The sequence below is a fragment of the Dermacentor albipictus genome, chromosome 4 (assembly GCF_038994185.2).
Source record: "Dermacentor albipictus isolate Rhodes 1998 colony chromosome 4, USDA_Dalb.pri_finalv2, whole genome shotgun sequence".
Classification (NCBI taxonomy): domain Eukaryota; kingdom Metazoa; phylum Arthropoda; class Arachnida; order Ixodida; family Ixodidae; genus Dermacentor; species Dermacentor albipictus.
The window spans coordinates 15,821,029-15,846,648 of NC_091824.1; the positions used below are offsets into that span (position 1 = coordinate 15,821,029).

At 45.1% G+C, this 25,620-nt stretch overlaps 1 protein-coding gene and 1 long non-coding RNA gene across 2 annotated transcripts in view; both read right to left on the minus strand.

Moving 5' to 3' along the window:
* Window positions 1-518: 518 nt before the first annotated feature.
* The window catches only part of LOC135916655 (uncharacterized), a 139,145-nt gene continuing 114,043 nt past the window's right edge, over window positions 519-25,620 (minus strand). Inside the window, exon 3 of the long non-coding RNA XR_010569020.2 lies at window positions 519-645. This is a non-coding gene — a long non-coding RNA (uncharacterized lncRNA). The remainder of the gene's footprint in view (window positions 646-25,620) is intronic.
* LOC139059442 (uncharacterized) overlaps window positions 12,232-25,620 on the minus strand; it is a 60,530-nt gene continuing 47,141 nt past the window's right edge. The window contains exon 2 of the mRNA XM_070537874.1: window positions 12,232-12,512. Within this exon, the coding sequence (XP_070393975.1) occupies window positions 12,232-12,512 (281 nt within the window). The remainder of the gene's footprint in view (window positions 12,513-25,620) is intronic.

The following is a 25,620-nucleotide window of genomic DNA, read 5'->3' on the forward strand; positions in this document are numbered from 1 at the left end:
AATCACCACTCTTATTTTGCAGGTCAATTGCAGCAAGACGTCTTGAGAGAGGAACCATGGTGCAGCACCCAAGCAAGCAGCACGGCTTTGCAACCAAAAGTCGCCTCCGCAAACAAATGTCTTCACCATTAAGTTTTAAAGCAGTCTTCAACAACGTAATCATTTAGAGTAATTTCTATTCACCCTTATTGTTTGATGTGTAAGCTAGTTCTCTTACACTGTAGTAATAAGTTCACTGTTTCTTATTCGTTTTCATATGTCTTGTTTACTATAGCCATCAGTTTTTCTTGGTTTAAAATAAAACACTTTTATATCTTTGCACGGAACAAACTGTAGCATGGCCCTTCTTTGTAACATCATTTACTACAATGTTAGCGCTGCCACCTCCTCTCTATTACGCGTGGTTCCATCAAATATCTGGTTCCTTGGTTTATAGAAAAAAAATGAGGCAGTTTCATTTCCTTTCATTTCATTTTTATTCCCTAATGACCCCGTAACGGGGTATTACATAAGGGGTGGGTTACACAGAAATAAGCAGAAACCATGTGTTAATCTATGGTGAGAGGTGATTGGTGACGCTTTCTATGAAGGTAGATGGACAAGAGATGGAAGCGGTGTCGCCCGGAAGGCCATTCCACTCAGCAGCTGCACGAGGAAAAAATGACGTAGAGAAGTTAACGGTGCGTGCACATGGGCGCACGACTTGAAGAGGATGACCAGTGCGATTAGATATGCGTGTTGGTGGAGCAATGTATGACGGGATACCCATCGAGCTATGAAAAAGTTTATAGAATAAAGAAAGACTGGCGATACTGCGGCGACATGAGAGAAAAGGTAAATTAGATTCAAATTTTAGTGATGACACACTCACATTATAAGAATACGAACGATGAATGAATCTAGTAGCACGGTTTTGAAGCGACTCTAGGGCGTCTTGAATATAAGCTTCTCTAAATTGAATGAAATTAGTTTCAAACAATTTCAGGTGAGAAACGTTTTGCTATTTTGACAGTCAGCGAAGATACTTAAATCAATATCTGACTTTCTACAATAGTTCATTTTTACATAAAGAAAGCATTCAATTGTCTCTGCATTTTGAAAATATTCACATCTCTCCGATGTTTACTTCACAATATCAAGACACTGTGATATAACACATAATGATGCCTCATACACTCAGCATACACATCATGATTCTATAGTGTGTCACAATTTTGTGCATGAATACAATCGATGACTAATTCAAAAACAATGTTACCGACAGGGTCGGCGAAGTTTAGTAAATTGGCTATCAGTGCGTATTATACACAAAGATGTGCGTATGTAGTTACTTCGCTTACTTTGCTTTGAACGGGCCCATGCACTTTTTTCTATTCTTCCTTCTTTACGTACACCTGCGATGCACGACATGCCCAAGCTTATCTATAGCCCGGGAAATTAACGTTTAATCTATTATAACAGCTGAAGGAAAATGGATGCTGGCTATTTTCTGAACCTTTATGCGCATAAGCAGTTTTATTATAGTACTGCATCAAGACGGCAAGTTGGGCCAGTTGGTTAGGATTCACAGTAATGTTCGTTACAGCACAACACAACACATGGACAAACGGAAAGTATTAAAGGACGACACGAACATTATGAAAATGTAAAGTTTTTTTAATATTCCTGTTTTCATATTTATCTGTCAAAATAACTTTTGAGACAAAATAAAAGGATTCCATTTTCTAGAATGTGCTAAATTACAAATTCTTTCTTACAGCCACAAAGGGAAAAAATTGTTGACCGCATTTAACAGAAGCGCGCGAAAACTGGGTAAAGTAAATACGGAGACGGGCATGAGCGCTACGCGTGACCCTCCCCGTCTTTCTGCGCTACAGTTAAATATGTTCATCTTTTACCACACAGCCTAATTCTCGTTTTAAGACCAGCTGTATATATATATGATATTTATTATTTTATAATGATTCTGCGAAGTGCGATAGAAAATTCAAAGAGGGCAGAAGGTCGCAGGAAAATGGAAGCTAGAAGTGATAAATAGTGGTCGAACGCGCATATCGGCTGCAGCCAAAGTTTCGACAAAGAAAATTATTTTCGTGACGTCGAAAACCGCCCTCAAGAAGAGAAATGCACTCTCAAACATTAGCTTAACCCATTAGGGACCGGTTTCTTTGTTTTCTTGCTATCTTCAAATAAATCTAATATATTACCTTCCCTTTATACTAATAATTAACGTGCAAGAAATTATTCCTCTTGCCTAATTAGTTTTCGAAATATAGCCCGTGACCATATGGTCACACTGGGCCCTTACGCTACAGCAAAATACACGAAGTTAAAAACATTTTTTTCAAGCCATAAAACATCACAAAAAACACACATAGCGGACAGTCGAGCGCTTATTTAGTGTGATATGGCTTAAATTATGGAATACACATGCCGACATCATACTTTGTGAATTGTGTGCGTACCACGCTGTTGCAATTATCTCATGCACACCTCCACGTCTTGCCATTAGGTATTGGTGCAACAAAGAGGGCCACTTGGTCATACCGCGTACCATTCAGGACATCACCAGTCTTTGGTATTCTGCGTTGACCAGGTCGTCTAGGCTTATTGTCCCATCGCATCAGGTAGCTTTGTGCAATTTGCTTCCGGAATTCCACCTGCGTGACGTTGAACCCTGTGCTACGAATTAGGGCCCAAGCGTTGCTGATAGATACATCACAAAGTCAAGTGAAAATAGCCACCACAACTTTTTGCCACGGATTGCAATGCTATAGGCGCCTACATTTGCATCCATCTGGTCTGTACCTCCTATAAAACTTGTGCTGAGCAGCAGTGTTTGGATGGGCCACCTTGATTCACTTCCTCTCAACACGAGAGTAGCTGTCTGCAGATGACATTGGCTCTACGCCGGGAATGGTGCTTACGATCATTACTACAGAATTGTCCATCCAGCGGAGAACAATAATCCCATTGTCGCTCAGAACGGGCTCTTCGTGCCCTCTAGGTTGGCGCTTGACGAATTGTGGTCGAGCGATAGGGCACTCTTTGGGAACACGGTTCTGCTTCAGTGTGCCCGTGCCTTCGTAGCCCTGGGCCTTGAGATGGCTGAGTAGCTGCATGCTTGTGAATAAATTATCGAAATAGAATTTAATCCTTCTCCCTCTCACCTATCGCTTCCCCTTTCCCCTCCCCCAGTACAGGGTAGCCAACCGGAGATAATCTCTGGTTAACCTCCCTGTCTTTCCTTTGCCTTTCTCTCTCTCTCTCTCTCTATCGAAATAGAAAAAGAAAGGAAAGTCGCGCGTCTCTGCTACGAGTTCTTCCACCATTTGAAGAAGTGGCGCCGCTGCTTGTCCGAAGTCCTTTTCATATATTTCTTATGTTCCGGGATCCCCTGCTTGCCTTGATACACTTTGAAGTTTACAAGGTATCTGTTCTTGGAATTTAGGCACAATACTTTATTCCCGAAGTGGATAGGCTTTCCGCGCATTTATATCGAGCCTCTGGCGGCTCGATATAAATCACTGACACTTCGTCATCTTCCTCTCCGACTATCTTCGCTATTTCTTCCAATATCAACCTATTCAGACGATAAAGTAAGAAATAACCACTGCGAGAACGCGCCAGCAGCCGTGCAAGAGATGAGAATGCAGTTTAAAAAAAATTAAAAGTTAGGTAGCCTAAAGGCCCAGCGTGAGTATATGGCAACGCGTAAGATAACACGCTCGTTCATGGATAAATCAAACATTAGTCTTTCACAAATGCTCAACGAAGGTCACATATTCAAAGAACAATACGGAGGTAAGGATATCTGACTATTGCCCAAAGAAGTAGTGAAAAAAAAAACACGCTTACCCCTTGGAGCAATGCATGGCAACGCTACTCCCAGAGCAACACTTATTCCCGCCTTTGCGAGGGGCTCCCACAAAACGACTGACAGCTGCTGCCACTTGGTATCCATAAAGGGAACTCTAATCTGTCAAACTGAACGTCAAAGGCCATTTTGGTGCCATTTTGTGAATATTAATTAATTAAAATGCACTGTGCAGGCTACCGTGACCATATGGTCACGCTGGTCCTTAATGGGTTAAGCGACATTCCTGGTTCGCCCACTATTCATCACGTTAGAAAATTGTCCTTACACATCGAATTTCTGTACAGTGGAGCAGAAAAAAATGTCATGTAACGGAAAAATATAAACAGTAAACAGAACTCTTACTGTGCCTCAAAATGGATAATTGTTTTGCACATACAATTTATGTAAAATAAAACAGGAAATAATAAAAGAACAGAAAGAATTTAAAACTGGAGACATCACTTTTTCTGTAATACAGAAGAGATGAGTGTCATTAAACACAAAATGTCTGATAACGTAAAACTGAGAAACGTGGTAAATAACAAACATTTAAAACAGAAAACAGCTTTACAATAATTTTCTAGCAAGGTAGCTGCCAGAAAATTTGTTTTCTGACGAAATATTGTTGCAGTGTATGTTGCAACAGCCCTGATCCACACCGGTCACTTCCTGTCTATAAACGTTACGCCCCAACATTTTTCATTCCATCGCTCTTTGCGCGTTCCTTAACTTCATTTCGAGCTTCTTTGTCAGTTTCCAAGTTTCTGCCCCAATGACAGCAGCGGTAGCATGCATTGATTGCACACCTTTCTTTTTAATGACAATAATAAGCTTCCAGTCAAGATCTGACAATATTTGCCAAATGTGCTCCAACCCATATTTATTCTTTCGTGAATCTCCTTCTCATCATCAGGGTCCCGTGTGAGTAATTGACCTAGGTATACGTGCTCCTCCACAGACTCTAGATGCTGACTGGTGATCCTGAACTCTTGTCCCATTGCCAGGCTATTGATAATTATATTTGTCTTCTGCATATTAATATTACACTGTCTGTGTTAAGGTCCTCAATCATTTGTTGTAACTCGTCCCCAGTGTTGCTGAACGGGACAATACCATCTGGAAATCTAATGTAGCTGAGGTATTTGCCATCGACATTCCTCTTTAGCCTTCTCAGTTGAATTCCTTGAATACTTCTTCCAAGCACGCAGTGAATAGCATTGGAGAGATTGTGCCTCCTTGTCTGATCCCTATCTTTATAGGTATGCTCCTACTTTTCTTGTGGAGAATTAAGGTAGCTTGGGAATCTCTGCAGATACTTTCCAAGGTATTTACACGAGGGTCCTGTGCTCCTTGCTTACCAAGATAGATATTAGGCATAACGTTTAGAAACAGGAAGGGAGCGGTGTGGATCAGGGATGTTGCCTCTAGAGTGCTGGTATCCCAACTGAATCTAATGACTTTTCGTAATCTATGAAAGCCTTATAGAGAGGCTGATTGTACTCTGCGGATTTCTCGATTACTCATTCATGACATGGATGTGACCCATTGTAGAGCATCCCTTCCTGAAACCGGCCTGCTTCCTTGGTTGTCTAAAGTCCAGTGTTGCTCTTATTCTATTCGAGATTATCTTGGTGAATATTTTATATTTAATTGGAAGTAAGCTAATGGGACAATAATTGTTCAATTCTTTAACGTCTCCCTATTTGTGGATTAGTATAATGTTGGCATTCTTCCATTTGTCTAAGATCTTTGAAGTCGATAGGCAGTTCGTATAAAGGGCCGCTAGTTTTTCAGGCATTACGTCTACGCCATCTTTGATTAAATGGACTCGTAGCCCATCTTCTCCTGCCGCTTTTCTCCGTTTCACGTCTTGCAAGGCCCTTCTAACTCCATCGCTAGTTATAGGAGCCTCTGTAACCTGTTCATTACTACTTTGAATGGATGTATTGTGGCTGATTTGGGTACTGTACAGGTCAGCATAGAATTATTCCGCTGCTTGTACTATATCTGCTAGATTGTTGATAATATTACCCAGGCTATCTTTCAGTGCATAGATCTTGGTTTGTCCGATGCCTAGTTACCTTCTCTCTTTTAAGGCTGTGTCCATTTTTACTGTTTCCTCAGCCTTTCGCTCGATAGAATTTCAAATATCTCTTATTTTCTCCTTGTTTATCAGCTTTCACAGCTCCGCGAATTCGGTCTCTTCAGTTGGACACTTTGGTTCTTTGTCGTTTGTTTATTAGGTCCTTTGATACTTGGGACTGCTTACCTACTCTTTGCATTGGTGCCTTACCTCGTACTTCAATTGCTGCTTCTGAAACCAGCTTAGTTAGGGTTTCATACATTGCCGCTATGTCATCTTCATCTCTCTGTTCTAAGGCTGCATATTCGTTCGCAAGTGCCAACCTAAATTGGTATGATTTTGCCCTTACTGCTTCTAGGTTGGCCTATTTCTTCTTGGCCAATTGTACCCTTTCTCTCTTCAAATTGAGGGGAATCCTAGACCTCGCTAACCTTTCATCTCTGCAGTTTACATTAACACGTCTAACTCCTGCACTATGCTGCCATTGGTAGAAAGTATGAACTTATTTAATTTTTTGTTTCACCATTAGGGCTTTTCCAGGTCCATTTTTTGTTCCAAGGCTTCCTGAAGAAGGTCTGGAGAGGCCTTCGCCCTGCAGTGGACATATCATAGGCTGATGATGATGATGATGTTACAACATCATCCTTTTCTCAAGCGTGCTCGTAGAGCAAGTTTTGGAGTTCACTGTATGAACAAGAAAACGGGGGAAGAAGGCCAATGCAGATTCGTGAAAAGCTATCGTTCGTTCAGGTAAACATCGTGTGATGGACTGCGGTGGATGCATTCAAGGAGTTAGGCCAACTCTTTCTGTTTGCAGTATTTGCGTGACGCTAAAAATTTGCAAAGAAGTAACGTATCAGTAATATATTAGGCTTTAGTCATTTCGCATTTGTTCCCATGGACTAGTAATTATTTACTGTAAGACCTCCGGGGAAGACACAAGGAGGAAGACTCCCCTGAAGAATTCGCCCCAAGAGCAGATGAACGCAATTACGGGAGCTCAATAAAGTATTTACTAACTACTGCAATCAGATACAATTTGGAATGAAGTATTTGTAATTTTAATACGCTACTTTTATTCTGTAACGTGTACAAGTCTGCTTAGAATAGAAAAGCGAAATGTAATCCGAAAGATAAACATCTGTTTAATACGAAAAAATGGCGTCACCTATCTTTCTTTATTAGAGTTCCCTGCAATAATATACGCGTTTTTTTTTTCAAGCAGAGTAAGTTCGTTATTATGGCTTCTTGGTCTAGAGGGCACTAGTCCACCTTGGTGGAAATGGCACTAAACAGCACAACACTTCGTAGCGAAATACGGGACAGATACCACGAACAACCTTATTTTCTGAATGCAGTGCAAGATGCATATTCGTGTTACCATCGTCAGTGCAATCTCAGCACGCCCATGCTGAAGGCACTTATCCCATAGCAGGGAAAACATTTCCGAGGTACCGCATCTCGGGCCCATAAAGAGATATCGATGTGTCACTTACACAGTTGTCTCTTTCTTGCTTTTTCATGAATGTTTCAATTGCCTCAGGTGCGGCAGTGTCCCTTCCCTTTCCTAAAATTCACAGCTCCTACAGCTGTGGTTCTGTGATGAGAGGTTCCTCGAAAAAAAGTTATTCAATTGAGACAGAGCCTCAGTCCAGGAAAGACGAAACCATTTTTTCCTCAAAACAAGCTTAATATTAATTGCGGGAAAAAAAGAGCAATGAATTTCAAAAACGCACAAAATAGTACAAAATACCAAAATACAGTTGGCCGCGTTAGTCCATGTAATAAGTTGAAATCACTCACGGTCGATTACAATTAGCAATTACAATTAGCAATTAGCAATTACCTTTGCATTGATGGTGGTAGCGGCGGGGTGGCCAGCGGCAAACGAGGGACGCGGACGCACAATAAAGCCAACCCCGGACGTACTAGTTCAAGGCCTAAGTCCATGGCTAAGGCTGTCGGTGTCCAAGGCCATCCAAGTGGGACCACTCCAGCTGAGCGGCACCCCTCCCCCCCCGTACCGGTTCTTTCTTTCGCACTACCGCCTGGACGCCTCTCCCCAGCGTCGCCCCAGAACTCTTGCCGCCTGCGGGCGACCTCCGCTCTCCGCACGGCGGCTCAGAATCAGGACCAGGATCAGCACAAACAGCAGCAGGTGCAGCCGGAACAGCCAAGCCCTACGCTTGGCGGATCTCTCCAGGAAGAGTCGGAGTTGTTCTTGTTCCGTCGAGGCTGTTGGGTTTGGTTCTGGATCCCGATGACTTCGGCACCTACGATGTTCGAGCCTCGTTCACCAGCGATCTCCTCTCCCCGCGTTCCATTCTGTCCTTCGCTCTCCTGGTTCCTCGTCCCACTGGTTTCGTGCCGCCCCCTGATTGGGTGTTGTTCTTTCTTCCTCGTCCGACAGCTGGTACCGCCACCCACCAACATATTCTTTGTCGGCCATTGGAGGGTATTGGGAGGTGCCACTGTTCCGCATTGTTTTGTAACCGCATTTTTCAACACGCGTCAGCAGAAGCTTTCCCCTCCCTCATTACAAAGACTCCCCCGCCCCCGCGATGAGTTTTTTTGTGAAAAATACATGGTACAAAGGGAGGGCGCACCAAAAGACAAGTCACAAGATATGTTCTCTGTAGCGATACCCGCATAATAAACACACACAGTAAAACATTCTAGGGTAGACCACTTCGGCTTGTAGTCTACTCAAGAAATCTGCACCCACATTCTCAGAGCCTTTTATTTGCTCTACTTTAAGAGAACACTCTTGTAATACTGGCTCCACCGCAGGACTATATTTTAGACCTTTACCATGCGAGAGATACATCAAGCGTTGGTGATCAGTCTGAATTATAAATGTAATCCCATAAAGAAAAATATGAAATATTTGGGCCGCCCACACTAATGGAAGGCATTCGCGCTCAATGGTATTGTATCGTGTTTCCCGTAGGACAAATTGTCTACTTGCATAGAAAATAGGGTGCAGAACGTTGTCGTGCTCGGGCTTAAGAAAAGCTCCTATGCCTCTCTCGGACGCATCGGAGTGGAGTAGGAATTCCTTGTTGAGGTCCGGTGCCCGGACGGTAGGCTTGGAAGCCAGCACGCTCTTGATAGCTTCGAATGCAGCTACTCGTTTCCGGATCCAAATCATGCGTCTATTTTCCCGTTTTCTAGACATTCCCACCAATATCTACGCCTTCTCGGCATAGTGTGGGATCATTTCTCAGTAGTAGCCAGCAGGACCTAAAATTACGGAACTTCTTTCTTGGTTTCAGGTGTAGGGGCTTTCAAAATCTTCTCTGCCACACGTTCCGCTGGTCGAATCTCTCCACTTCATAATTATGTCCCAAGAAGGTGATATATTGGGCTCCAGTTTCACACTTTTGTGGCTTGATTTTCAAACAAGCGGCGCGTATTCTGTCAAACAGCTGTTGGAGAGTTTTTAGGTGTTTGTTCTACGTATTAGTGGCAACGTGTACATCGTATGTATAATGTACATTCGGAATGCCCACTAAGACAGTCCTCATAATCCGTTTAAAAATGTGTGAAGCCGTCTTAATACAGAAGGGCATGAAAAGAAAATGGTAATCTCCCGACATTGTCGAAAAAGCAGTCTCGTCTCGAGAATTTTTCTTCCAGTGGCACTTGTCAAGATCCCTTTTTCGAATCGAACTTGGAAAAGTATCTTCTTAATCATTGTTCAGCAAACATCCTATCTGTTCTCCGAATGGCCTCGGCATCAGACATGCGAACGCTAATTATGCGGTGGAAATCGATGGAAGTGTGACAGGTATTATCCGGTTTCCTTACAAGGATCAAAGGAGAATTGTATGGGGACTGGTATCATTTGATCACTTCTAATTTAGACATATCATTCACTTCTTTTTCAACCATGTCTTCCATAGCGAAAAGCAAAATGTATTGAGGTGTATTGATAGGTTCTCATGTTGTCAGTGGGAGTCGACATTCTAACAAATTTGTTCTTCCAGAAACTTCTGAAAATATATCCTTAGAGGATTCCGAAAATTCTTCTATCTGGAACTTTTCTATTTTATTCAATTCGTTTGACATCTGGATAGCTTCAATACCGGGTATTCCAGTAGTCCATATAGGGGAGTCGGCATGTAGACCGGAATAGAGATGTGTAGGGGACAGAGGGAAGGAGCGGGGTGATGGCGCTGAAGTAATGGAGACGGGTAGGGAAGAAGGGAAAAGATAGTGGTGACTGCGCCACTGCACGTGTCCTGCGCTTCTGGTTATGACATCACGCGCGTCGAAGGTGCCGGCGCGGCTTCAGCAGCGGTTGCAGCAGATACATGGGAGGTACGTTGACCGCGGCGGTGCTTGTGTCGACGTAGAGTGGTGGCGCACGCCGGAGGAACCAGCTGTGAGACGTCTACAGCAGAAAGACGAAAACAACCAGCGACAGTGGGAACGTGCGAAAGCGGAGAACTTGTATGAAGCCTAAACAGCCCCGCTGGTAACCCGTGCCCATATGAATGTAGCGGCCCCAAGAATTTTTTGGCTCCGCTCGCTAAAGCGTTGTAGAAGGCGTTCGTATAAAATCAGCTCGTGCAGTGCATTTCTAGCGTAGCCGGCTAATGCATCCTGTTTGCTGTCCTAGATATATGTTTGTGACATGGGTTCGATTCCGCTTTGCATTGCAGAAGCTTAAGGGATCTTCTTCTTCATTGTAGGGTGGCACACTCCCAGTTTCACAAGCCTAGTTACCGATGTTGGCGTCAACGACGTTCATTAGAGAATGTCACACACGTGCTAGCACATAGCCAGTAACCCAAACGGGCATCGAAGAGCTTCACTGAAGACCAACACTGACTGAGTGGCACATACAGAGTGCTCGAAGTCGTCGTCAAACAGTTTCTTCAAACAGCAATGCCTGCCCAGTCTCGCGTCTACACATGTCAGCGTGAAACAGGTTCGTTGAAGAGTGGTACGTGTGCACACATTGCTACATACTCAGTAACCCAAGTTAGTCCGATGATTAGCTTCGAACTCTGTTACATCAGCATAGAAGCCCGATGCGCTAACCTTTCGACCATCGACAACCCCGTGACCCAACTAGGTATGGAAAGCGGTTACATATAAACATGCATATATACCTATATACAAACAATGGTAGAAGAAATTTGATAGATAGCCCCTAGAAAGTGCGTGAAATACGCTAAGAATGCTAACGCCTCAAAGCCTTCAAAACCTAGCTACAGTGGCCGATCTGCTTAATAAAAGAAAGTCTTGCTAATTATTGGATCGATGCACGATCTGATACATATTCCTTGACGCTGTTAAAAATATTACAGCACATCTCATGTCACGATTAGTATTGATGTTAATGCGATTAGCAGTGGAGCAAAGTAGGGACACAACGTATCGCCACCAAAGTGACACGTTTTGCGTCAAGCGTGTATACAGTCGGCCTCCTCTCTCTCGCTTCTCCCTGGATATGTTGGGTCATTCAGCGGCACCGCGGCGAAGTCCGCACGTTGCGCTTGTGTGAATTTACATTTGAGAAGATTGTCTAATTGACTGATTAACTTATTCATACCTCATTTTCTTAATGTGTTAGCATTCTTCAGATACTCCACACCTTTTCCGGGTGCCCTTTCCGGGCCCTTTCCACGGAAAGCAGATGTCGTTGTTGGTGTTCCCGAAATCGGAAAGAGGTGCACAAGGCAGCACCGACAGCATTGGTTGGGAGCGAGATGCAGCCACAGTGATGCCGTAGTGCGAAACCATGACCTACCGCAGGTTCTCTTATATTCCCGGGCTTGGTAGTAGTCGGAGCTCTGAAAGAATATCATCTGGCCGCTCGCGACTTGCGTGGAGCTAGTGCGATTGTTGGTCTCTCACGTTGTTGGCGTAGAAGTGATTTTCGAGCTGAAGAAACCAGATGACAGATGTGATTCTGCAAAACTTTGGTAGATCATGCTTCAGCGAGCACAGAACATCGGAAGGCACGCCTGTGGCTGCTTGAGGCCAAATCTCCAACGTCGATAGTATCACAGTTGCGGCGGTCGCAGAAGGCATCGCCAAGGTTCGGCTTGTGGTGTCGCAGGACCTTCGAGAGTGAAATTTACAGCTTGTGGAGCTGGCTGTAGAACTACTGAATTGATTACGAGTAAAGTGTCCCTGAACGCCAAGCGGATAGCTTGCGGGTACGTCTAAGGAAGGAGAGTGGCGGACCGTAATATAGCCGAAGGCGCTTGCGTTTCGTCCAGTGTAACCCTTGGAAAGAGTCGTCGCACAGCTACTTTCGGAATGGCAAGGAGAATCACGGACCGAGTAGTTTTGATGCTGAGGCCGGCATGTGCTGAATATCGGCAGGGGTGGACGCAGATGACGTGGGAAGACAAGACGCGGAATGGCGCGACGGCTCAAATGACGAGAGCTGTTGTGACTGAGTGCTCGAGGTGGCGTAGTGGGCAAGGATGGCAGCCCGCAAGTCCTCGTAGAAGTCGGGGTTGAGGGCTGGCGGGTAGAGCCTGGAGCGCAGCTGGAGCCTGGAGCACAGCCGGAGCCTGGAACCTTTCTGATACGGAAATGGCTCTCCAGCTGGATGAACCGAAATTTTTGAAAAGCACTAGCTGTTACTCTTCAATTTTCCTAGGAATGATCTTCCAACAGTCGCTAGATAAGGGTTCTTTGCCTGATGAATGGAAGATTGGGAAGGTGATCCCACTCCATAAGTCGGGTGACAAGCATTCTCCATATAACTACCGCCCTATCTCGCTCACTTCCATTCCATGTAAGATGTTAGAACATATACTTGCCTCTAATCTTGCTAGCTTTCTTGAAACTAACTCATTTTTTTCACCATCGCAACATGGCTTCCGCAAGACATATTCATGTGAAACACAACTAGTTTTATTTACGCATAAGCTAAACGTCATTCTTGACCGCTCTTCAACTGCCGACTGTATATTTTTAGACTTTTCGAAAGCGTTTGACAAAGTGTGCCATAACCTTCTAATGTTTAAGCTGCATCGAATTAACGTTGATCCCAGACTGCTTGCATGGCTTGAGTGCTTTCTTTCTAACCGTTCACAGTTTGTCTTTGCTAATGATTCAAACTCTCAACCGAGCAGAGTACAGTCCGGCGTACCTCAAGGGTCGGTACTTGGTCCCCTCCTTTTTTTAATTTACATAAATGATCTACGCTCTTGTGTTTCCTCTAACATTCACTTATTCGCCGATGATTGCGTAATCTTCAGGGAAATAATATGTGACACTGATATATCTTCTCTTCAATCCGACCTTAACGCTATTTCTACTTGGTGCCAATCATGGTCAATGGAATTAAATATCAAAAAATGTAAATTTATGCGCGTGTCCAGAACTTCCAACCAGCTTCCTTCTTACTGCGTTAATAATCACCCCTTAGACCCTGTTTCCTCCTACAAATATCTTGGTGTCCATATTACTAGAAACCTCTCGTGGTCCATGCACGCTTCTTACGTAATTAAAAATGCTAACCGCATGCTGGGATACCTAAAACGCAATTTTACTAAGGCACCGTCTTCCCTAAAATTAATGTTATACAAGTCACTAGTCCGCTCAAAACTAGAGTACGCCGGAGCAGTTTGGGATCCCTTTCAGAAACACCTGATTCACTCTTTAGAAATGGTACAAAATAACTCTGCTCGTTTCGTTTTTTCTAATTATAACCGAACTGCCAGCATTTCTGTAATGAAATTGAACCTTGATTTGCCATCTTTAGCCTCTCGCCGTAAAGGCCTTAGACTTTCACTTTTTCATAAGATATTTCATCATCCTTCACTTCGCGACGAACTAATCTCCCCTCCTCAATACATTTCATCAAGGTTAGATCACAATAACAAAGTTGGAATTACATTATGCCAAACCAATGTCATGTCTCATTCATTCCTTCCGCGAACATCTGCCGAGTGGAATCGCCTACCAGCCTCCACCGCTACTATTGTTGACCATCAGCACTTCACGGCAGTATTAGATAACATTGTATAAACAGGAGCATTTCATTCGTGTTTTTGTACTACCAATTGTATTACTGTTTTTGTTTTGTATTAGCGGAACACTGTATTACTGCACTGCCTGTACCGTATTTACTTTTATTGACCAGCACTCCAGGAACACTCAAATAACATTGTATAACCGAGAACCATGTATTTCTGTACTATTAACTATTTTGCTGCACTGTACTTTTTTTTTGTATTTGGTGTAACCACTCCCCTCTTTAATGCCTCTGGCCCTGAGGGTACACGAAATAAATAAATAAATAACCAGATGTCCATCTCAATGAATTCCCGAACACCATACAATCGTGGGACGTCCGCCAGACTGCGTCAGGTGACAGCTCTCTACTCTTGTTAGAGTAGAAGAGTTGACGCTGGCATGGCTGGGCTCGATCGTCCGGGTCACCAATCTGTGGGAGGCTGCGCGAAGTGGTAACCGCCGTAGTCACGGTTTACCTAGGCCGGCCGGCCATGATGCTGCGGGATCTCGGGAGCCGCCAAAACCGCGACCACTCAGGTCAAGCGCGCCAGCGTGTACTTTTCTCATGCTGCGTACACGTGAGCCGTATTCTTTTTCACCGGCTCTGGGGGCGATAGACGCACCGTATAGACGTATGTAACTGTTTTCCCGCCTACATGGGTCACTGGGTAGTCCATGGTGAAATGGTTAGCGCATCGGGCTCCTGTGGTGAGGTAACAGGGTTTGAAACCAACCATCGGACCAACATGGGTCGCTGAGTATCAGCTAATCTGTGCATACGTGCCGCTCTTCAACGAACCTCTTTCCCGCTGATATTGGTCACTGTAAGATGCAGGAATGGGTAGGCACTGCTATTCAAAGGAACGCCTCTCTGCATGGGAATGAGCACGCTAATGCGATAGCCCGAGAGCCCGCTAACCGGGTGCCATTGGAAAAGCTGTCCAACCCAGACGACGCATTGACAGAACCACTCAACTACGCTGAAGCTCTACAATATTACGGAGCTAGCAAGATACTTTGCCTCCCACATGCGAAAGAGTTTACATAGGCCAAACCGGTCGATGTAATAATGACTGCCTGCGTGAGCGCCACTCCTCCCTAAGGGCCGATAACGGTGCAAACTTGTTTCGGCATTGCAATGAATGTGGCTGTTGCCCTTTGTTCAGCAATATAACCATTCATGTTAGGGGCAAAGACAAAGAAGAGCGAGAAATCCTGGAAGTGTACTACATCAGTTTATTAGGTGACGGCTGCATTACTACAACATCGGTGCGCTTACTTGAAAAAGAATTTGCCTTTTTAGATCGGTTACGATCGATGCAATAACTTCACTTTTCATGCTCCTTGATTAGTGATGCTGCTGCTGCGCATGCTCTTCTGGCCTTGCTGGGACTACGCCCTTTCTAATAAAGCTCAGTTGATAGTCCAGTCTTTGTGGTGTGAACCTTTCTTCTTGTTCTTTGTGTGTTTTGTGACTGGTTTCTTTCCTTCAACTACGTATCAACTGGCCCGGAGTTCAATCCTTCTGGAAAATTCCGATTTTGCGAAAATTGAATGCCAAAAGCGCCACATCCCTGGTGCCTCTCAGTGGTCGCGGGAAGCGACTTCCGTTGAAGCTTTCCTCCACCGACCGAAACGCCACCGATCATTGAGCGTTTATGCGCTTTTCGTCGCGCAACACGGACACACAAGCAGCCAATGAGTTCATAAGGATGATAAGGGATGACGCGGGGTTATATGGCTGTCATCACAGTTTATAACGGTTCGACACAGATGGATAAGGTGCGAAAGAGCGATTAGGCTGTATAGGGTTGGATCAAGTCCGATAACGTTTACAAAAACCGATAAGAATGGATAAGGGTTGCATCATGTCTGATAAAGCTGATAATTAAGGATCGGATCGAGTCCCATAAAGTTGATAAAAACCAACAAGGGTTGGTAAGAGTCGGATCTAGTCCGATAAGATTGATAACTTAAAAGGGTTGATAAGGGTTTATAATCTTCGGATAAAGTTTTATAAGATTGATAATGAGTCTCTGCTGCGTGGAGATGAGCCAATGGCACAGTGCTTACACATAGGCAGCTGCAGTGGAGTTTCTGCAGTATTTTCTTTCGCCATAAAAGAGTATAGTTGGCCAAGTTGGCATCAAGGAGCTTGATTAACGAGCGGCGCATACCGAGCATTTGACCTCGCTGGTGAGTGCGGGAGTTGGCCAACGTTGAGGATGGATGGATAGAAAACTTAATTTGGTCCTGCAAGTAGTGATAATTAACCACTAAGCGGGCTGCTCCCACGTCGGGACCGAAAGGCCAAGCATCACGGCCACGTCGTGAGCCTGCTGGACAGCCCAGAATTCTTCATCCAGGTCCGGGCTGTGAAGTGCAGCCTCCCACCTGGATGCATCCTTGATCGCCGAGTCTTCAAATCTTTCGCAAGATCAGAGCACGTGTTGGAGCGTGGCTAAAGTACCACAATCTTGGCAATATGGCTCTGTATACGTCTCCGGATAAAACATGTTCAGTCTCCGTGGGCAAGGATAAGTACCAGTCTCTAGTAAGCGTAGTGTAAGTGCCTGAGCCCTGTTTAGTTTAGAACGCAGCAAACCACAAACTCTGCGATTAAAAAGGTAATACTTCGTGATTTCATTGTATGTGGAAGGGGAGGCTCTGTTCCCGTGGAGTACCGCCACGCCGTGGCGCTCGCCTGAGCGGAGGGTAAGATCTCGCGCTGCCTCATGAGCGGACTCATTGAGATTCAGAGGGGCTCCCTCAATCATCCCAAGGTGAGCAGGGAACCAACATAAGTAGTGTTGAGAGGTCTCACATGTCTGCATAATTTTAAAAGCAACCTTAGCCATCGAGCGCTTCTCATAGCCCTAACGGCCGACTTTGAATCGCTATATACAAAAGGCCTGCGCCTGTCAACCAGGGCGAGCGCAATAGCCGCTTGCTCCGCAACATCTGGCCTATCAGTCTGAACGGTAGCAGCGTTAACGACACTGCGCTCATTGTCCACGACCACTATGGTAAACACCTTCCTCTCCTCGTTAAAAGAAGCATCGATGAAGCCAACCTTCCAACTCTCATGACGAATGAGTCTCAGCAGGCAAGCCCCCCTGGCCTTTTTTCTACCCAAATTTCGCTCCGGATGCAGGTTCCTGGGAACAGGCTTGACGTGATACAGATTACGGACCTTCAAGGGAATACCGACATGAAGCTGCGAAATCTCCTGAGGAACACCTAACTCTCTCAGAATCTGCCGACCCGTGCTAGTCGTAATGAGACGCACCATCTGTGTCCTCTACTGAGCCTGAGCTATCTCATCCAAGGTATTATGAATTCCCAGCTGGAGAAGTTGGTCGGTGCTGGTGCACATTGGCACTGCCAACACTTTCTTCGTGATCTTCCAAATCTACGTGTCAAGCTTCTCCTTCTCTGATGGTTTCCACTTGTGCATGGCCGCCACATAAGTAAAGTGACACAATACAAATGCATGCAGACTAATCAGACTATCAGACTAGACTCCTTGAACCCCGTCTGCCTGTTGGCCACCCTATTCACTAGGCGTTCCGCATTTTCTGTCTTGGCAATGACTTCTGGATCGTCAGCGTGTTGGCGCCGTTCGATTCAATCATCACCCCCAGAACCCTGATCTTATCTACCCTAGGTATGAGATCGCCATTTATTGTACGAAGCTGAATGCTCAGCTGGTCCACGGGGATCCATCCCCTCGGCTTGGGTCCCCTTCTAGTGGGACTGTACAGCAACAGCTCCGACTTGGAGGGGGAGCACCTTAACCCCGTTGGGACCAAATAATTCTCAGTTACATCTACTGCCTCCTGCAGAACACTTCCGATATAGCCCTCACTACCACCGGGACACCATATGCTCACGTCATCTGCATACATGGTGTGCTTAATCCCCTCAATCTCCAAGAGCTTCTTGTTCAATCCAACCATGGCCACATTGAACAATGTGGGCGGACTTAGAGAAATTAAGTTTTACTTACATTATGTGCAGGGCTATAAACAAGTAAAATAACAGTAAAAAGTCATCGACGGCCGGCAAGCGGCGTCATGTTGGGCCAGTTGGGACCCTCCATGGGCCCTATCCTCTGACGGTTGCCTCCGTCCGGCGTTGCCTCCTTGCGTGGTAGGCGCTCAGCAGGAGGAAACTGGCCGCCCTTGAACGACATTCCAGTGCTGCAAAGCAGCTTTTCTCGGGACTAGAGTAAAGTACATTGAACCATACCGAGCTCCAGTTGCACTTTCGCGAAGTGTCTCACAGAGGGCTTGGGAGGGGGGGGGGGCCGGACAAGATCATTACGCATGACACACGTGGGTAGAATAGCCCACCTGTTGGCGGGTCCGGTAGCATGGTTGACACCAGAATCAGATACGGTGCGCTGTCTCCAACAACCTTTCCATTGGGGCGTCTTGGTTTCTAAGCGTCATTGTAAAAAAACAAGCGCGAACGAGACCAACTAAGCCAACTAAAGCAAGCACGAGACGCGCTTCAGCGCACCATAACTGAAATGCGATGGCAAATGACCTTGACCGATGCTAATTAATGGTCCTTATCTAGCACCGGAGGCACATACCCAGTAACGAGGTTCCCTCAGCGCAACAGCGCGATGTTCTACCCATTAGACCACGCATTTTCCAGTGACCCAAGTTGGCGGGAAAAATGTTAGAGGCAAATCTAGATAGATAGACAGACGGATAAATAGACATACAGCCACAGAAAAGTGGGTAACTCTGTCTAAAAATTCTAATCGCGTCAAAACAGGATCGCAGCAGTTGGCTCGCGTTGCTACTGAGCTTCTCACTCCAAAGTGCGCCTACAGTAAATCCGCAATGCAGCAAGAGGTACACAGGGTGGGGTTGAACACAGTGTACGTATATCTCGTCACTGCCTCTTTTCCCAGCTGGCTTTCTCTTCGCATGACTTTAAAAGGACCCGACACAAACATTTTCACCCCACATTGTCATCGACAGTCGATACCGCTTCCAATGAGTGAAAGTGCACAAGGTTTATCAGGTATATTTTCTTGAGGAAATGACAAGACGAAATTTATTAACTGAAGGAAACTGAAAATATTGGAAGAATGCCGCAAATAAAGTTTTACAGCTACATTCTTGCGTAAGTTTTGCGTCAATATGCAACCATCATAAACGAAACACAAACTTCCAATCCTCGCTTTCCACTGATACTATGCGGCTAATGCGATGGGTACAATACTGCTTATTTTAATCCTACGCAACGTTTAATGTCATGCAAAGACTATGATTATGCGCTACTACCATTCACAAGCTAGGCCGAAATTCAAATACCAAATCAGGTGGATGCACTCGGTCGATGACGCAGCGATGTCACGCGGATGAATGCGATTTGTCGAGGGAACATTACTGATTGGATCTCTATACATAGGGCAACACTTAACCCTGGTGAGCCTTCATGTCACAGTGACGAATAAATAATACGCAGGATTGGCAAAAATGGGCACGTGCCAAGTGCCACATACCCATCGGCACAGATCCAATGGCTCATAGAGCGGGTAGCCTAAATACAAGAAAATGAAGAAAATAAAGAAGCCGTTGAATACAATGGGGTATAACATAAGGATATCTGAGTGATTTAGATGTAAGTATGAGCTAATATTGTATGTACAAGGCTTAAATCGTGCTCTTTTGTTTTGTTACGCACAACTGCGCATAACAACGATGCGCCTACTGGCACTGTATTGTATGTCCTGGAGTGTCGGGGTTCACTTCCACGCCAAGCCTCAATGCAAGCTCATGAGAAAGTCAGGGAGGTTGGCAAAAGCAAATCTGCTACAATAGAAACAAATGCAGGGTGTTTATCCAGGCACACGCTGTGATGGCTACCTTACACAAAAGCATGAAAAGAACGAAAAATAATAAAAGAGAGTGAACACTGAAGGGTGCATTCATCCGTAGGTATACATTGCACTACAGTCTGTCACGCAGACTTCACGACATCGGGAACTGCAGCAATGCACTACTCACTTTCACAACTTGCGACACAAGATATATTTCTCTCAGAATTATTTTCACTCCAGGTAATCTAACGAGGTGCGAAGTGGAATGTGCTGCTTGTGGCACGTAGAAATGCCGATAAAACGTTCGATAGTCTCCTCACATCCGAAACCGTGACGCAGCTGCCCATCAATTCAAAGAAGAACGAATAAGCGTTTGTGAACGTCTCACACAACCACACTTTACGCAGAAATGTTGCATTGCAATCGAAGAGGCATTGTGCTAGCTGAAACCCGAAGGAATCAATAATTTTCACGGGACACTTCGAAAAACTGGGGAAGTTCAAGTCCGCTGTCACGGCGTTGCGAGTGTTACCGTCGGCGTGTACACCACGGGCAAAAAGCTTGCTCCATCCCCATGCCTCATCAAAACGAAGGATGGATTCCTAATTTGCCATGGTTGTCTCGAGTGGATGACGGGTCTGGCAGGGCCCCGTAGTGCTTACAGACACCTTCGTGTGTGTGCATGCCTAAGCGGAACGAAGGATGGATGCCTAATTTGCGCTGGTTGTCTCGAGCGGATGCCGGTCTGGCGGACGCCGCGCTGTGTTCACAGGCCTCTTTGTGTGTGTGCGTTAAAACTATTTCCGCGAACCAGACAGTACCCCGGGGCTGCCGCAAGCGGAGGCACGCTCGTGAAGACGTCAACTGGAACAATGAATCAGCCGCCTATCCACAACCAGATGCCCTTTCCACGAACTGTCAACCTCTACAGGAGAACTTCCGCGAACCAGCGTCGCCTTGAAAAAAGGATAAGCGCCTACGATTCCGGACTTGCTGGTAGCCACCTGTGGAGGCGGGCTCGTGAAAGGTCGTCGGGTGAAGGGGTACCGCCAAGGGGTACCGCCAAGGGGTACCGCCAAACACCGTGGAACTCAGTGCATATCACGTGACGTTGAAGTGAGCAAGATCCTGCGTACGTTTAAAGGACCCCGCAATGTACTTTTACACTTCATTCTCTTCTTTTCATCTTTCACCAACCATTGAACAAACCGTGCAAGTTTCGCACTAGAAGTCGTCTCGTCCTTGCCTGGTCGCCATGGTCTACCGGATGCCTGTAGCCCGCCGACAACGCCAAGCTACCCAGTAGTAACGTCGGTCGAGCTTCGGTAAACGGGCGTCGCAACCACTGGTCGAGAACGGTGAAGTGCGCTACTCTGGAGAACGCAACATGACTCAGGGATGCGTGTTCTCTTGTAACGTCCACCCTAAGCAGAGGTATGAAAACTATGCACATTATGCTTTGGGCTACCGACCGCACCATGTGCGTAGAATTTTGCTAGTGATACCGCAATTAGCCGGCAGTAAGATGATGCAAGCTAACTACTGGTTCTTCACTGCTAACTGGTTGTAACTTCAGTGATGTAAACGCTTGACATCTGGCTCTTAAAGGCTATGTTAGAATCGCAAAAGACATCCCGTTTTCTCAGTACTTGGGGCATGATATAATTTTTCGTAAGAAAGAAAGAAGCGACATGGCTAGCCGTACATGCTGGCATATGGAGCACTACGAGCTTGATCGTGACTATTTTAATCGAGATAATCGAGCAGCCGCCGAGGAAAGATGCCGTCAATGTAAGTATGTATGCAGTCAACGTACATTTTTTACAGCAGATACAAATAGACTTGCTTCAGAGCCAAAGCCGAAATCTCGGACATTTTAGGTCATGTCTGAAATTGTGATGTGTACTAATTTCATCTCCACCATAAGTATTCTACCCGCACAGGCAGAATGCCAAGAAAAAGCCTTTCTACAACTGCAGCGTGGATTTGCTAGAGTTCTCCAGACGTTTTGTCACAGGAATTTCATGAAATAAGTCGCAGATTAGAGCCTCTTTAAGTTTGTGGTACGGTGCCTGCAGTAGGTGTCACGATCATGGACAATACCAGGAAGCGATGCATTTCCTTACAGGAATTTTGTCGGTTAGTAAAGATGTTATAAGGCAATGCGGTGCCACGGGCTTGTAGGTACCTGCTACTAATGCAGAAGACACGTACAGGCCTTGTGCTCTTAGGTAGGGCAATGCCGATGTTTCAGGCAGTTGAAATGGCTCCCACGCCTGAGGTCACGTTGGATCAAAGCTCCGCATAAATAATAGGGGAGCTTACAGGAAAATTATGTACATGTGGGAGCCAACAAAAAGAAATAGAAACCTTATCAGTTTTTATCTGCAGACAATCTATAAACTGGGAGTAGGCAAAAATATTCAACACATTAACGACTCTCGTCTAGAGACAGTCTATAGACCAAGAATGAACAACAATAAATAGCGGCTGTATCGACTTTTGTCTACAGGCAGTCTTTACAGCGGAAGCAGACGTAAAGTGAAACAGCCTATCAATTTTTGTCTAGACACAATCTCTAAACTTGAAGCAATAAGGACCAATAGAGAAAGAACAGAAACAAAAAGATAAACTTACTTACTCTCGTCTATAGAGAGACTATAGACAAATAACGGACCAAAATAAATAGAGACACTATTGACTTTCGTCTATAAGTAGTCTACAGAGGGGAATTAGACAATGAGAAACAAACACCTTATCGACTTCTTTCTATAGATTGCCTATAGGATGTGAGTAGACCAATATAAATAAAAAATTTATCGACACTCGTCTATAAACAGCCTGTAGAGTGCATCAACAAAAAGACCAAATCTAAGAAACGGAAAGTCGTCTATAAGAATTCTATAGACTTTCTATAGACATTGTAAGCTCATTTTTGTAAGGGGTCGTTTCTCTTGAAGAGCGCACAATTTCTCTTCCGTTTGTGAAAGAGAAAGCCTATGTCATTAAGAAACCTTTGCGTCGTTCACACACCCATTTTATGCATGTTCATTTCATGTCACAGGCCGCATCTTGAGCGAGTTTCGAAGCTGTAGGAATTTCATTTCGCAGAGATTACTGATGCATTGTTATTCGTAGAGCTGCCAGGAAGAAACTGTCAATAAGTTGCAGTGTTGTCCTCCCTGTTTTCGCACTGGCATTGACGGCTGGGACGAGCAGGCGCTTGCACTTCCACCATTTACGTCTAGCTTAACCCGGAAGACACTGCGTTCGCTAACACCAATGAGCTCGCTGACCTTCCGACATGCGGCTCTCACAGACAGCTGCCGATCGCTTTTTTTTTCATCATCATTAGCCTGGTTACGCCCACTGCAGGGCAAAGGCCTCTCCCATATTTCTCCAACAACCCCGGTCATGTACTAATTGTGGCCATGCCGTCCCTGCAAATTTCTTAATCTCATCCGCCCACCTAACTTTCTGCCGTCCCCTGCTACGCTTCCCTTCCCTTGGAATCCAGTCCGTAACCCTTAATGACCATCGGTTATCTTCCCTCCTCATTACATGTCCTGCCCATGCCCATTTCTTTTTCTTGATTTCAACTAAGATGTCATTAACTCGCGTTTGTTCCCTCACCCAATCTGCTCTTTTCTTATCCCTTAACGTTACACCTATCATTCTTCTTTCCATAGCTCGTTGCGTCGTCCTCAATTTGAGTAGAACCCTTTTCGTAAGCCTCCAGGTTTCTGCCCCGTAGGTGAGTACTGGTAAGACACAGCTATTATACACTTTTCTTTTCGAGGGATAATGGCAACCTGCTGTTCATGATCTGAGAATGCCTGCCAAACGCACCCCAGCCCATTCTTATTCTTCTGATTATTTCTGTCTCATGATCCGGATCCGCAGTCACTACCAGCCCTAAGTAGATGTATTCCCTTACGACTTCCAGTGCCTCGCTGCCTATTGTAAACTGCTGTTCTCTTCCGAGACTGTTAAACATTACTTTAGTTTTCTGCAGATTAATTTTTAGACCCACTCTTCTGCTTTGCCTCTCCAGGTCAGTGAGCATGCATTGCAGTTGGTCCCCTGAGTTACTAAGCAAGGCAATATCATCAGCGAATCGCAAGTTACTAAGGTATTCTCCATTAACTTTTATCCCCATTTCTTCCCAATCCAGGTCTCTGAATACCTCCTGGAAACACGCTGTGAACAGCATTGGAGAGATCGTATCTCCCTGCCTGACGCCTTTCTTTATTGGGATTTTGTTGCTTTCTTTATGGAGAACTACGGTGGCTGTGGAGCCGCTATAGATATTTTTCAGTATTTTTACATATGGCTCGTCTACACCCTGATTCCGTAATGCCTCCATGACTGCTGAGGTTTCGACAGAATCAAATGCTTTCTCGTAATCAATGAAAGCTATATATAAGGGTTGATTGTATTCCGCACATTTCTCTATCACCTGATTGATAGTGTGAATATGATTTATTGTTGAGTAGCCTTTACGGAATCCTGCCTGGTCCTTTGCTTGACAGAAGTCTAAGGTGTTCCTAATTCTATTTGCGATTACCTTAGTAAATAGTTTGTAGGCAACGAACAGTAAGCTGATCGGTCTATAATTTTTCAAGTCTTTGGCGTCCCCTTTCTTATGGATTAGGATTATATTAGCGTTTTTCCAAGATTCCGGTACGCTCGACGTTATGAGGCATTGCGTATATAGGGTGGCCAGTTTCTCTAGAACAATCTGCCCACCATCCTTCAGTAAATCTGTTGTTACCTGATCCTCCCCAGCTGCCTTCCCCCTTTGCATATCTCCCAAGGCTTTCTTTACTTCTTCCGGCGTTACCTGTGGGATTTCGAATTCCTCTAGACTATTTTCTCTTTCATTATTGTCGTGGGTGGCACTGGTACTGTATAAATCTCTATAGAACTCCTCAGCCACTTGTACTATCTCATCCATATTAGTAATGATATTGCCGGCTTTGTCTCTTAACGCATACATCTGATTCTTGCCAATTCCCAGTTTCTTTTTCACTGTTTTTAGGCTTCCTCCGTTCCTGAGAGCATGTTCAATTCTATCCATATTATACTTCCTTATGTCAGCTGTCTTACGCTTGTTGATTACCTTCGAAAGTTCTGCCAGTTCTATTCTAGCTGTAGGGTTAGAGGCTTTCATACATTGGCGTTTCTTGATGAGATCTTTCGTCTCCTGCGATAGTTTACTGGTATCCTGCCTAACGGAGTTACCACCGACTTCCATTGCACACTCCTTAATGATGTCCACAAGATTGTCGTTCATTGCTTCAACACTGATGTCCTCTTCCTGAGTTAAAGCCGAATACCTGTTCTGAAGCTTCATATGGAATTCCTCTATTTTCCCTCTTACCGCTAACTCATTGATTGGCTTCTTATGTACCAGTTTCTTCCGTTCCCTTCTAAGGTCTAGGCTAATTCGTGTTCTTACCATCCTGTGGTCACTGCAGCGCACCTTGCCGAGCACGTCCACATCTTGTATGATGCCAGGGTTAGCGCAGAGTATGAAGTTTATTTCATTTCTAGTCTCGCCGTTCGGGCCCCTCCACGTCCACTTTCGGCTATCCCGCTTGCGGAAGAAGGTATTCATGATCCTCATATTATTCTGTTCCGCAAACTCTACTAATAACTCCCCCCTGATATTCCTTGTGCCTATGCCATATTCCCCCACTGCCTTGTCTCCAGCCTGCTTTTTGCCTACCTTGGCATTAAAGTCACCCATTAGTATAGTGTATTTGGTTTTCACTCTACCCATCGCCGATTCCACGTCTTCATAGAAGCTTTCGACTTCCTGGTCATCATGACTGGATGTAGGGG